This window comes from Podarcis cretensis, assembly GCF_951804945.1.
Source record: "Podarcis cretensis genome assembly, chromosome: 16".
NCBI classification, from domain to species: domain Eukaryota; kingdom Metazoa; phylum Chordata; class Lepidosauria; order Squamata; family Lacertidae; genus Podarcis; species Podarcis cretensis.
The window spans coordinates 12355222-12369437 of record NC_137186.1 but is presented as its reverse complement, the minus strand read 5'-3'; the positions used below and the strand labels follow the sequence as shown (position 1 = coordinate 12369437).

At 47.3% G+C, this 14216-nt stretch overlaps 1 protein-coding gene and 1 long non-coding RNA gene across 2 annotated transcripts; one reads left to right on the top strand and one right to left on the bottom strand.

Moving 5' to 3' along the window:
• Positions 1-1407: 1407 nt before the first annotated feature.
• Positions 1408-3648, bottom strand: LOC307205899. The gene is made up of 3 exons (XR_013834172.1): positions 3538-3648; positions 2178-3092; positions 1408-1796 (listed from the first exon to the last, which is right to left on the bottom strand). It is a non-coding gene; the product is annotated as an uncharacterized lncRNA (long non-coding RNA).
• Positions 3515-8416, top strand: TTC9C (tetratricopeptide repeat domain 9C). Its single transcript, XM_079958509.1, has 4 exons — positions 3515-3657; positions 5392-5647; positions 6739-6921; positions 7964-8416. The coding sequence occupies exons 1-4, from the start codon at positions 3637-3639 to the stop codon at positions 8056-8058; spliced, it is 555 nt and encodes a 184-aa protein (XP_079814635.1). The 5' UTR covers positions 3515-3636; the 3' UTR covers positions 8059-8416.
• The last annotated feature ends 5800 nt before the right edge of the window (positions 8417-14216 follow it).

Below are 14216 nucleotides of genomic sequence, written 5' to 3'. Positions count from 1 at the left end.
TCACTTCATCACCTGCAAGCATTTGCTTCTTTATTTCTGAAGGTATCTCCCACGTATGCTGGGTAGTTTCATGCTTTGTGGATGTGCCTGTAGTGCATCAAGAACTAATTGAAACAAAACAATGTCTTAGGTCAATTTGGTAATCTCATTAAAAAAGAGAAGGATTAGCCCCAAACTACACAGGTTGGCGGCAGGACACCACACACCATCTTCAAATGTTCCAGCCATGTCAGTGGCAGAAAGTGGGCATGACTGGCAGCACAATCCCATACCCTCCAACATTTCTCCAATGAAAATAGGGACATCCTATTATTATTATTATTATTATTATTATTATTATTATTATTATTCAGAAAGTGGTGGTGGGGGATGAGTGTTCAGACCCCTGGGCTCTCACTTGTGGGGTACCTCAGGGTTCTGTCCTCTCCCCCATGCTTTTTAACATCTACATGCAGCCGCTGGGAGAGATCATCAGGGGGTTTGGGCTGGGTGTTCATCAGTTCTACCTCTCTTTCAAATCAGAACCAGTGAAGGCGGTGACGGTCCTGTGTCAGTGTCTGGAGGCGGTTGGAGGATGGATGGCGGCTAACAGATTGAGATTGAATCCTGACAAGACAGAAGTACTGTTTCTGGGGGACAGGAGGCGGGCAGGTGTGGAGGACTCCCTGGTCCTGAATGGGGTAACTGTGCCCCTGAAGGACCAGGTGCACAGCCTGGGAGTCATTTTGGACTCACAGCTGCCCATGAAGGCACAGGTTAAATCTGTGTCCAGGACAGCTGTGTACCAGCTCCATCTGGTACGCAGGCTGAGACCCTATCTGCCTGTGGACTGCCTCGCCAGAGTGGTGCATGCTCTGGTTATCTCCCGCTTGGACTACTGCAATGCGCTCTATGTGGGGCTACCTTTGAAGGTGACCCGGAAACTACAACTAATCCAGAACGCAGCAGCCAGACTGGTGACTGGGAGCAGCCGCCGAGACCATATAACACCGGTCTTGAAAGACCTACATTGGCTCCCAGTATGTTTCCGAGCACAATTCAAAGTGTTGGTGCTGACCTTTAAAGCCCTAAACGGCCTCGGTCCAGTATACCTGAAGGAGCGTCTCCACCCCCATCGTTCTACCCGGACACTGAGGTCCAGCACCGAGGGCCTTCTGGCGGTTCCCTCACTGCGAGAAGCCAAGTTACAGGGAACCAGGCAGAGGACCTTCTCGGTAGTGGCGCCCTCCCTGTGGAACGCCCTCCCACCAGATGTCAAAGAAAACAACAACTACCAGACTTTTAGAAGACATCTGAAGGCAGCCCTTTTTAGGGAAGCTTTTAATGTTTGATGTATCACAGTACAGTATTTTAATATTCTTTTGGAAGCCGCCCAGTGTGGCTGGGGAAACCAACAATGCTGCTTCCAACAATAAATAAAAATTAAAATTAATCATTTTAAAAACTAGAGGTCAAATAGCTCCATACCCTCCAACATTTCTCTGATGAAAATAGGGACATCCTAAGGAAAAACAGGACATCTATATGACACTCACTGTTTATATAATCAGGAAATGCAGATAATTTTTATCCAATTTGGCTTCACCTCAGATTACACATCTATATCTGACCAGACATTCAGATAAATCTTTCTGTTCATGGCAATTTATGAAATTCCACATTGGTATGAACATTGCTATAAATATGAACATGGCTATAAATTTGTCCAGGGAGGGTGGAAGGGAATATAATGTTTGTTATTATTGTTCGTATATGCAAACATTTTTGAAGCAATGTTCCATACATTAGAAGATAGCCTTAAAGGTAAAGGTAAAGGTACCCCTGCCCATACGGGCCAGTCTTGACAGACTCTGGGGTTGGTGCGCCCATCTCACTCAAGAGACCGGGGGCCAGCGCTGTCCGGAGACACTTCCGGGTCACGTGGCCAGCGTGACAAAGCTGCATCTGGCGAGCCAGCGCAGCACACGGAAACGCCGTTTACCTTCCCGCCAGTAAGCGGTCCCTATTTATCTACTTGCACCCGGGGGTGCTTTCGAACTGCTAGGTTGGCAGGCGCTGGGACCGAGCAGCGGGAGCGCACCCCGCCACGGGGATTCGAACCGCCGACCTTTCGATCGGCAAGCCGTAGGTGCTGAGGCTTTTACCCACAGCGCCACCCGCGTCCCTTAGAAGATAGCCTTAGTCTCCAATTATTCATCTAACCCCTTGGTAGCCATCAATATATCTTCTGGAAGTGAATTTCATCTTCTATGTGCTGCATGAAGAGGCACTTTCTTTTGGCTGTCCTAAATCATCATAACATTTGCCTTCATTGAATGAGCCATGTTCTAATATTATGAGGGAGAAAAACTTCTATCTATCCTCTTTCTCTTCACCATGCATAATTTTATCCCCCTCTCTCATGTCTCTTCCCCAACTTGCTCACATCCCCCCCATACTAAAAGGTCCCAAATGTTAAAATTTCGTTCCTTATAAGGAGGATGCTCATAAAGCCACATCAACTGAAACTGGTCCATGATGCCACAGTAGCTGTGTGCAAAGGAGGGCAACCAAAATGATGAAGGGTTTGGAAACCAAGCTTTATGAAGAACGGTTGAAGAAGCTGGGTATGTTTAGCCTGGAAAAGAGGTGACTGAGAGGAGATATAATAGCCATCTTCCAATATATAATAAGGGCTGTCACACAGAAGATTGAGCAAGCTTTTCTCCTGCTCTGGACTAGGGTAGGACTCAAACCAATGGCTTCAAGTTGCAATAAATGAGATTCTGACTAAACATCAGGAAGAACTTTGTGATAGTAAGAGCAGTTCAACAGTGGAACAGACTCCCAGGAGTGGCGGGGGACTTTCCTTCCTTGGAAGTTTTTAAAGCAGAAGTTGGATGGCCATTTGCCACGGATCACCTAGCTGAAATTCCTGCTTTGCAGGGGGTTGGACCAGATGACCCTCAGGGTCTCTTCCAACTCTACAATTTACAGTTTTATGACCCAAAACTTTTGCTGCATTGCCTACGTACACAGGAGACTTGCGTGCTTTCCAGTACGCACACGTGTCCGCATCCACTCAGAAGGAAACCCCACTGAGTTCAATGGGTCTTACTCCCAGATAAGATTACAGATAGGTAGCTGTGTTGGTCTGCCATAGTCAAAACAAAATAAAAAATTTTTTTCCTTCCAGTAGCACCTTAAAGACCAACTAAGTTAGTTCTTGGTATGAGCTTTCGTGTGCATGCACACTTCTTCAGATACTCTTCAGATACTTAAGATACACTGTGTATCTGAAGAAGTGTGCATGCACACGAAAGCTCATACCAAGAACTAACTTAGTTGGTCTTTAAGGTGCTACTGCAAGGAAAAAAAAATTATTTTGTTTTGCCCCAGATAAGAGTATATACAGTGTAAAGCCAGCAGTTTGCGCTATTAGCATTCCTGGGGGCTGGTTGTTCCCCGGCTCTCCCGCTCGCCGCCTCCGAAATCAGCTGACTCCGGTCACGTGATTTCGCTGCCCGAAGCTGCTTCCCATTTTTTTGCTGTTTAAACTCTGCTTCCAGGTCACGGCGGGGGTGTGGCAGCCCATGCAGAGCAGCAAGTGGTGATGGCCGGCTCCAGAAACTGCTGCCGCCGCTCCTTTTGATCCCAATGGCCACCGCAGCAGCAAAGGTACGTGTGTGTGTGTGGGGGGGGGGGTTGTAGCTCATTTGTACAGCATCTGCTTTGCATGCACACACAAAAAGGTGTCAAGTACAATCCCTGGCATTCCCAGGTAGGGCACGGAATACCCCCTGCCTGAAACTCTCTCTGGAGCCTAACTGTAAGGAAGCATCACCTGTTCCTGCTGAAGGCAGTCCTTCATTCAGAATCACGAGGACTGGAATCTTTACATTTACAACTATTTTAAAAGACAACCAAAGGCGACCCTGTTTAGGGAAGTTTTTAATGTCTGGTGCTGTATTTTTTTTAATATTCGGTTGGAAGCCGCCCAGAGTGGTTGGGGAAACCCAGCCTGATGGGCGGGGTATAAATAATAAATTATTACAGTGGTACCTCGGGATGCGAACGGGATCCGTTCCGGAGCCCCATTTGCATCCCAAACCAAACCCAAGATGCGATGGCGCATCTGCGCGGGTCGCGTTTCGCCACTTCCGCGCATGCGGGTGATGTCATTTTGAGCGGCAAAACCCAGAAGTAATGCGCGCCGTTACTTCCGGGTTGCTGAAGAGCGCAACTTGAACACGCTCAACCCGAAGCACATTCAAGGTATGACTGTATTATTATTTATTTACATTTAGAGAGGATGGACCATCACTCAGTAGCAGAGCATGTGGTTTGCATGCAGAAGGTCCCACGTTCAATCTCCAGTATCTCCTCCTAATAATAATAATTAATAATAATAATAATAATAATAATAATAATTTATTTATACCCCGCCCTCCCCAGCCAAGACCGAGCTCAGGGCGGCTAACAACCAATAATAAAAACAAGTTGATTAAAATACAATTTAAAAGATTAAGGTACAACATTAAAACATTAGGGTGCGATCTCTTCATAGGAGGAGAAAGGAAAAAGAAAGGGGGGGGGAGGGAATCAAACTGATTCTAAGCCAAAGGCCAGGTGGAACAACTCTGTAGAGCTGGGGAAACTACGTCTGCCTGACATTTTGGAGAGCCACTCTCAGTCAGTGTTGCATAGTGTTGAGCTAGATGGAGCAACAGCCTCAGTCAGCCTCACTCTTCCCCCCCCCAAAAAAATGTTGTGGGTGGCAATGCTAGGTCCCAAGGGTAAATTAGTACTGGGGGATGTGCTCTCATCCCCCAGATCGAAATGCTCAGGGAGATATTGCTATGAAAAACAAACTCAAGGAAACATCCAAAAGAGGAAATGTTGTGGTGATGGGTGACTTCAATTACCCTCACATAGACTGGCTACATATGTGTTTCACTCAGGATGACAAAGAGATAAAATTTCTAGATACTCTGAATAATTGTGCTCCAGAACTGTTGGTCATGGAAATGGCCAGGGGGGGGGGTGACCCTGGAATTAATCTTGAGTGGTGCCCCCGTGTGTGATGTTGTTGTTGAGCCAGTTGGATCAGTGACCATATTGCCATTAAATATATGGCCAGTTGCCAAACTTCCCTGAAACTGGGAGATTGGTACAAGGGAAGTTGAAAGGCAGAGTCAAGAGGGTCAAATCACTGCAAACATTAAGACCAACAACATGGTGTCAACTGCATCCCGTTGTTGAACATGATGGCTGCATTCCCTTGGATAGTGGAGTTGTTGATCGACTAAAGCTGCCATCATGCCTGATCACTGGCTGAGGCTGATGGGAGCTGGAGTCCATCCGTGTCCTGGCGCCCATCTTTTAAATTACTCTGCTCCCTGTCTCTTACAGGCTTCTTTGGAAGCAACTATGGACCAACGGCTGCAGCAGGCCCAAGCCTTCAAGAAGGAAGGGAACCACTGTTACAAAGAGGGGCGTTTGCGGGCTGCCGTGAGCCGCTATCACTGGGCCTTGCTGCAGGTGAAAGGGCTGGATCCCAGCGTGCCTTCGCCTTTGCAGGAGTTTGGTGCAGAGAGGCCTCTTGTGACACCGGAACAGGAAAAGGAACTCCACAGCACCCAAAGCGACTGCTACAACAACCTCGCTGGTAAGCCAGGGAGAGTCTATTACATGTATCAGATGAAGTCCACAAGCATGGCATGACAGCGACTGACTGGGCTATCCCATGATAGCTATCCCATCCTATTGGCTGGGTGATAACGTTCTGCCATTTGTCTGTCTTGTCCAAGACCTCCAGCCATTATTATTGGATTGACTCTCAATGAAAGGTGTTGTCAGAGCTGCCTCCAGGTCCCAGCTCACAGAGGACCAACGCTAGGCTGTAGTTATGTACAAAAGTCTTTATTGAGGTTCAGTTTCCATTTTAAAGCCGCAGCGCGCAGCTCTACGTCTCGACCTTAGACCGGCGAAGTCCCGTCTGAGTCTCCGCCCCTTCCACACCAGTTTAACACTCTCGCTTTGCTCCACCTCTTCCTAAGTTCCTTTCTCCTCTGGGCCCTCCTGCCCGCTAGGGTTTCATCCTTTCTGGACTCCTCTGACGCTGACCCTGATGATTCTTCCCCCTCCTTCCGGCGGGCTTTAGGACCTGGTTCCCTATCCGGGCTACCTTCTGTGCCGCTCGCCTGTACATTTGAACTTGGCGCGCGCGCCCAGCCTGCAACTTTCCTCTTGACCGTTCCCTCGCTCTCCGATGGAGGCGTGGCCAACCCTGACTCATCTTCTCTCGCTGGTGGTGCATATGTGGGCTCTGATACCTGGGACTCCTCCCCCCCACTACGCTCTGGTGGGGAAGCTGGTCCTGATTTCCAACTGCTGGCCCCTTGCTTCTGGGGTGTCCCCCTTGGGTCCCCCCTTGCCCTGCCCATCGGCGCCCCCTTCTGTGAATCTTCCGATTCGCCGGAGAGGCTCATGGAATCTATCGGGCTGCTGTCATCTTCTCCTACGCTGCCCTCGGATTGCTCCCCCTCGCTCTCCATCTCCTCTCCTCCCTGCGCTCCCGCTGAGTCCCTGACAGGTGTTTTCATAAATTTATTTTTCTCCTGTTAGCTGTAGGCTGGCTAATGGTGAGAGCACCTTTGAGCGTGCACAGAGTGCCTACCTGAACCCCTTCCCATTGAGTAATCCCAGGCTGTTGCTGGCCTCCTAGTAACAATGTTGTGCTGTGTGCCTCTTCCACAGCGTGCCTCCTACAAATGGAACCTGTGAACTATGAGCGGGTCAAAGAGTACAGTCTAAAAGTCCTAGAAAGGCAGCCGGAGAACCCCAAGGCGCTATACCGAGCTGGAGTGGCTTTCTACCACCTGCGGGATTACGACAGAGCCCAGCACCATCTACTGGCAGCAACCAGCAAGCAGCCCAAAGGTGAGAGGTGCTAACATGGTGCTGGAAGGATCATAATACAGGTCACTTTGACTTTGGTGATCTCTAGAGCAAGTGTGGGCATCTGGAACATAAGAAGCTGGCCTATACTGAGGCTGTATACGCACTATACCTTTAAAGCACATTCTTTCCTTCAAAGAATTCTGGGCCTTGTAGTTTGTTAAGCGTTGCTTGGAATAGTAACTCCCTGAGGGAATAAACTAGTGTCCAGAATTCTTTGAGGGAAAGAATGTGCTTCGAATGTTCCTTAAAGGTGTAGTGTGTTTTTGTTTTTATTATGTATTTTGTGTTTTTTATATTGCAATTTTACGTTGTGTATTGCCTTGAGATCTACAGGTATAGGGCAGTATACACATTTAATAACTAAAATAATTATTATTATAATACAGTCGTACCTTGGAAGTCGAACAGAATCTGTTCGGGAAGTCCGTTCAACTTCCAAAACATTAGGAAACCAAAGCCCTGTCAGACGATCGGGTTCCAAAGAACGTTTGCAAACCGGAACACTCACTTCCAGTTTTGCGGCGTTCGGGAGCTAAAACGTCCGAGTACCAGCACATTCGGGGTTCAAAGTACGACTGTAAATACAGATCCCTAGTCAGTCAGTCAGTCAAATTATTTCTTTGTTAGAGACCATTGATCATCATCAAAATACAAACAGTAGAGAAGTACATTTTAGCAGAGGCGGTCCCCAATGCAAGAGACCCCATATTGTGTATACTGAGTCAGACATCTTCAATATTGTCTGTACTGAGCAGTAGCAACTCTTCCGGTTCTCTGGCAGCGGACATTCCCAGTCCTGCCTGGAGTTACTGAGGACTGGAACCCGGAACCTTCTGCATGCAAAGCATATTCATCTACCACAGACGTACAGCACCTCCCTGACAGTTTGTGAGCTGGATTCAGCCCACAAAACAACTTCTTCCAAATTTTCATTGCGGCATTTTAAAAAACAATTGAATTTAACTTTGGTTTTTGCAACCCTTTCCCTCCCTGTTTTTCTTTTCCAATCTCTCCATTGAAGATGCCAACGTGAAGCGTTACCTGCAGCTGACGCAGTCTCAGCTGAACAGCTACCACAAAAAGGAAAAGCAGTTGTACATGGGGATGTTTGGCTAGAGGCGGCAGGTCCTCCCTGAAAACACCTGGATATGGCCTAGTGTTGACTCCTGGTTTTGTGGGCCATATGTGGCTATTGGCTTCAGAAGCATCAGATGATGCAGTGCCTTGGGAAACGTGTTTCATCACCAATTGAGCCTGGGAAAGTGTGAGCGACAGAGACCTCCTTCAACATTTCCTTCCCTACCCAATGTTGCTGTTTTTGGGTGCAGAACGGCTTGGGGATGGACTGCCCAACCCCTAAACGAATCCCTCCCTTCCATTGCGGCCAAAATAGGAACTACCGACTAGATTTGCTCTCTGTTTCGTTTCCCCCCTTCCATCTCGCTGTTTCATAAAAGTATTTTGGGAAATGTAACTTTTGACTGCGTGTGTATGTGTGGTGCTTGTTTTACGCTTTGATTCTGCAGAGGGAGAAACTGAAACTGAAACAAGAAAGGCTGAGCCCCTTATTCATATATTGGTTTTGGGGAAATTGCTGAGTTTTGAATGTGAGTCTTTCTCTCCTCCCACCCTTCCATTACACATATCTAGCAGGTGACTCAACACTGCTTTGTTATCGGGTTTTTTCGGAGCCCTTCGTTGCTATAGTGACCGTCACTAGGCCTCTCCTGTGGCTTGCTCCTATGGCAACGGCGTCGTGTTGTGTCAGCTATGCTTGGCATCTCCGTGTGACCTCGCCCCCACCCCAGCCAGGGCCCAGACACCTCTCCCCATACAAAAGGAGGGCCAGAGGTCTGCATGTTCCACCTACCACATGCCTGTGTTGGAGCTTTTGCCGCTGCTGCTCTTAAAAGTTGCTAGTCCATCCAGTGTTTAAGAAAATGGGTTTGCTTCCCTTTCTTCGTATTTCTTCTAACATAAAATTGAAGTTGGGGTGAGTTATTGGTGATCCTCGGTTGCATGCCAGAAGAGGCCAAGCCTTCCAAGAGAGAGAGATGCCTGGGGTTTCACCTGGGTCTGAATCCTGCAAGGCCCTGGCAGCTACTGGCACATAGGGAGCATCGTGAGGCTGGGAGGAAGATCAAGGCCACATTCCCACCATACATTTAAAGCTCTGTCATACCATATAATAATACAGTGGTACCTCGGGGGATGTGGGTGGCGCTGTGGGTAAAACCTCAGCGCCTAGGACTTGCCGATTGCATAGTCGGCGGTTCGAATCCCCGCAGCGGGGTGCGCTCCTGCTGCTTGGTCCCAGCGCCTGCCAACCTAGCAGTTCGAAAGCACCCCGGGTGCAAGTAGATAAATAGGGACCGCTTACTAGCGGGAAGGTAAACGGCGTTTCCGTGTGCTGCGCTGGTGCTGGCTCGCCAGAGCAGCTTCGTCATGCTGGCCACGTGACCCGGAAGTGTCTGCGGACAACGCTGGCCCCTGGCCTCTTAAGTGAGATGAGCGCACAACCCTAGAGTCTGTCAAGACTGGCCCGTACGGGCAGGGGTACCTTTACCTTTTACCTCGGGTTAAGAACTTAATTCGTTCCGGAGGTCTGTACTTAACCTGAAATTGTTCTTAACCTGAAGCACCACTTTAGCTAATGGGGCCTCCCGCTGCTGCCGCGTCACCGGAGCACGATTTCTGTTCTCATCCTGAAGCAAAGTTCTTAACCCAAGGTACTATTTCTGGGTTAGCAGAGTCTGTAACCTGAAGCATCTGTAACCCGAGGTACCATTGTAATAATTTATTATCAATATCCCGCCCATCTGGCTGGGTTTCCCCAGCCACTCTAGGCAGCTCTCAACAGAATAATACAGTTATACCTTGGGTTGCGAATGTGATCCGTGCGTGAGGCACGTTTGCAACCCGCAGCATTCGCAGCCTGAAGTGCCACGTCTGCGCACATGCGTGATGCGATTCGGCGCTTCTGCACATGCGCATGATGTCATTTTGCGCTTCTGCGCAGGCGCCTAAACCCGTAAGTAACCCGTTCCGGTACTTATGGGTTCGGCGCAGTCCACAACCCGAAAACATGCAACCTGCAGCGTTCGTAACCCGAGGTGTGACTGTAGTAATACAGTGGTACCTCGGGTTACAGACGCTTCAGGTTACAAACTCCGCTAACCAGGAAGTGGTTGCTTCAAGTTAAGAACTTTGCCCCAGGATAAGAACAGAAATTGCACACCAGTGGGAGGCCCGAAAAGCAAAAGCACGCCTCAGGTTAAGAACCGTTTCAGTTTCAGAACGGACCTCTGGAACAAATTAAGTTCTTAACCCGAGGTACCACAGTAGTAGTAGTAGTAGTAGTAGTAGTAGTAATAATAATAATAATAATAGATCAAACATTAAAAACTTCCCTATACAGGGCTGCCTTCAGATGTCTTCTAAAAGTCGTGTAGTTCTTTATCTCCTTGACATCTGATGGGAGGGTGTTCCACAGGGCGGGTGCCACTACCAAGAAGGCCCTCTCAGTGGCTCCCTGTAACCTCACTTCTCGCAGTGAGGGAACCGCCAGAAGGCCCTCAGTGTCCGAGCAGAACGATGGGAGTGGAGACGCTCCTTCAGGTGTCCTGGGCAGGGCCATTTAGGGCTTAAAAAGGACAGCACCAACACTTTGAATTGTGCTCAGAAACTTTAAATTGTCATGGTTACCCACAATAATTTTGGGAGCCGTAGTTTGTTATGGCTGCTGAGAGTTGTTAGGTGATCCCCATTACAGTGTTACAATTCTCAGAGTTCCCTGGGAAGGGGGATCGATTGCTAACTGGGCATTGTAACCTTGAGAGAATAATGGAGTATTCTAACAGCTCTCTGCACCCATAACAAACTATAGCTCCCAGATTTTTTTGGGGGGATGAATGCACTTTCAATGTATGTTGTGACTGTGGCCTCAGTGTGCTATGAGGGGAGATCCATGCTCAAAATCCCACCCAGTAACTAAGGACCCCTCCCTCCAGGCTGGTTTATGTATGTGAGTTTGCCAGTGTATCCTGCAAGGGGCTGAGGTCCCTCACACACACCCCAAAAAAATATTTTAAGGGACTGGGCCCCCACAAAGTTGATGGGTATCGCTTACCTGGACTCCCCCTGTTTTATTGAAGTTGGCAGCCCTGAATATGTGACTGATTCAGTATAGTACATGCCTGGTGGATTTGCACCAGACACGCAAAAAAACTTGTTTTATTAGTAGTTCTGTGAGGCGTCCTCAGCGGTTACCACATTATTGCCGTCTGGAGGGGGCACTCTTGTGCCACAGCGCAAGAAAAGAGGGAGGGGGGAATAAATAGGAATATGTGTGGTATAGCAAGTTACAGGATTTCAGAAGGAAGTTACGGGACCCGCACCAACTGGGAAAATAAAGCAGTTTGTCCACCCTGAAACTTTTGAAAGTGGGGTCATGTGTAGCTGCCCTGACAACACAATATGCCAAAATGATTGTGAATACAGGGTAAAAAGGATGTCCCGAGTGAGGGTTAAAGCGACCCCCACTCTACTGGTTCATAGTAGGGTTGGGGAAGGAAAATGGTGGGGACCTCATCTAATTCTGAGCCGTGTTGGCACTTGTACAAAGTCAGAACTCCTGCCTTTATCGATTTTGTCATTTCTGCCTTCTTCCCGGTCCTCCAGCTGTGACATCCCAGCAAACATCCTTCATTCCTGCCATGCATGTCTCCTCCAGTCTCTTAAACAAATATGTGTGTGTCAGCAGCTGGGAAAGGGGGCTGTTTGCTTTTCTCAGCTGCCGTTTGTGACCTTGCCTCTTGCAAACAAGACATCAGCAAGTTTTTCTTTTTGTGGGTGGGGGTCGCTGCGGGGGGGGGGGGTGCCCACGGGCCTCTGTGTCCATAGTACCTTTGTGACTTGGTAGCAACCGCAGCGGAATGTGTGTGCGGTGTGCGGCGCATGTGTACATTGTGGGTGTGGTAGCACTGAACCAAACAGAAATTTGGCTTCTAGAAGATAACTGTTGGGGCGGTTGTTTTAATCGTCAAAGAAAGGTGCTAGTCCACACGGTGGCAATATTTGCTGACAGGTCAGCACCCAAAGAAGGCCTGGACAGAGGCAAACAAGTGAGAGGAAATTAACTCCTGAAAGGAAGGAAATTTGCATGACACAGTCCTGAGTGTGCCCCCAGAGTGGTACCGATTTTTCCGTGTACTGTATAAGACTGGTTTTTCTCCCTAAAAAATAATGTCCAAAATTTGGGGGCATCTTATACACGGGGGCCATCTTCCCCCATTTTCTTAAATCGGAGTCCCCCAAAATAGGGGTCGTCTTATACATGCTGGCGTCTTATGGATGGAAAAATATGGTAATTGAAGAGGGCCCAAAGTTTATTTATTTAACCCCCTCTTCCTCTTAAAACCCAGGGCAGCAAACACAAAAGCGACAAAGTAAACATATTAAAACAGATTTAAAAACATGTAACATATTTAAAAACATGAGAGATTGTGGTCAGCAGGATGATGGAAGGTATGCATTATGACTACTTTGCTATGTCATTGTTCTGCATTTCTTCATGTTGAAAGCCACCTTCAGCATTGTTTGAAAGGCGGCATATAAATAAAATTATGTATCTACGTATGTATGTGATCGGTTCAGGGTGTGTACTGCTCAGCAGTATTTGGCTGTTTTGCCAAGATGCAGTAGATAAACTGTTATGCACAGATCTCCACGATTATAATTTTATTAAAATAAAATTTTATTAAGGCAGCTGGGAAGAATGGTGAGAAAAGCTCAACAACTTTGCCAATAAAAGCTCAACAACTTTTGTGTCCGGATTTTCACTTTTTGAAATATGGCAACCCTCACCCCCACAATGAAACCTGGAAGGTGTAGTTTGTTAAGGGTACTGAGAGTTGTTAGAAGAGCCCTGCTCCTTTTACAGAGCTACAATTCTCACAGTGGTTTAACAATCAATCCTTTTTCCTGGGGGATTAAACACTGCTTAAGACCCTGAATAATGACTGAAGACATTCCTAAGCAGATACGGGCTTCTTATTAACAAATTCCATTGATTAAAATAGCTGTCTTAAGGAGGCCTGGGTATGACATTCTAGGCCAGGGGGCGGAACCAAATGCCTTCTGTCTCCTCATATACAGTACGTGACAAAAATATAACAATGAACTAAATCGAAGGCAGGCAGAAGATTGAGCAGGATCTCCTGGGAGATTAATAGGTTATTGATTAGAAGTTTCTGTTTCCTAAACGATTAACTATGGCTGTATACACACCATACATCTCCCCACAAAAGTGTGTTTGTTTTCTAAACTGGGCTTGTTAGAACCACCAAACTAGTCAGTGGGTAGTCAAAAGGCAGTGTGGTATAGTGGTTAGTGTCGGACTGAGACCAGAAGAGAGTTCAAGACCCCACTTGGCTAGGAAGCTCATGGGGCGGCCTTGGGCCAGTCACTGTCTCTTAGCCTAACCTACCTCACAGGGTTATTGTGCAGTGATTAAATGAGCGAGAGAAGAACCGTGTACACTGTACACCACCCTGAAGTGGGAGGAAAAGATGCAATAAATCAGTCGCTCAGATGTAGACTTTTCTTTGTGTTTGGGGGTCACGAGGTGTATGGCTTATGGCTTATACAGCAGGGAGTAATCCGTTCTGCCCCTCAGCCACCCTGTTTTGTCTGACTCTGCCTCCACCCAGCCACAACTATGGATCTGGTAGTGTTGGGTGGGGGTAAAAGGGTTAGTTATAAAAGGCAAGAGACCTAACAAGAACGCACGTGCCTGAACTAAGTACAGTGGTACCTTGGTTCTCAAACTTAATCCGTTCTGGAAGTCCGTTCCAAAACCAAGGCTTTCCCATAGAAAGTAATGCAAAATGAATTAATCCGTTCCAGACTTTTAAAAAACAACCCCTAAAAAAACAACAGCAGTTTAACATGAATTGTACTATCTAACGAGACCACTGAGCCATAAAATAAAAGCAATTATCAATGTACTGTAATATAAAATAAATAAGACAGTATTGTAGATGATAAAAATGAAAAAATAATTTTTTTCTTCCCTGTACTGATGATAGTCATTGTTGGGAGGGGGGGCTGTTATCCATTTCTGCAGTCACACAATCAATAAATCAGTAGCTGAACTGGGTTCCACAGAGTCAAAAAAACAAATTAACCGAAAAAGCCTCAAAAACAAAAATGCAAAATGGCAAAAACAAAAGCGCCAAACTTAATCCATTCCGGAAGTCCGTTCGACTTCCGAA

What these genes read in the sequence shown, in the direction of transcription:
- TTC9C (XM_079958509.1), top strand. Translation starts at nt 3,637, where the DNA reads ATGGCCACCGCAGCAGCAAAG. An exon ending in CTGCTACAACAACCTCGCTG is followed by an intron (nt 5,648 to 6,738) that starts GTAAGCCAGGGA and finishes CCTCTTCCACAG; the next exon opens with CGTGCCTCCTACAAATGGAA. An exon ending in AACCAGCAAGCAGCCCAAAG is followed by an intron (nt 6,922 to 7,963) that starts GTGAGAGGTGCT and finishes TCTCCATTGAAG; the next exon opens with ATGCCAACGTGAAGCGTTAC.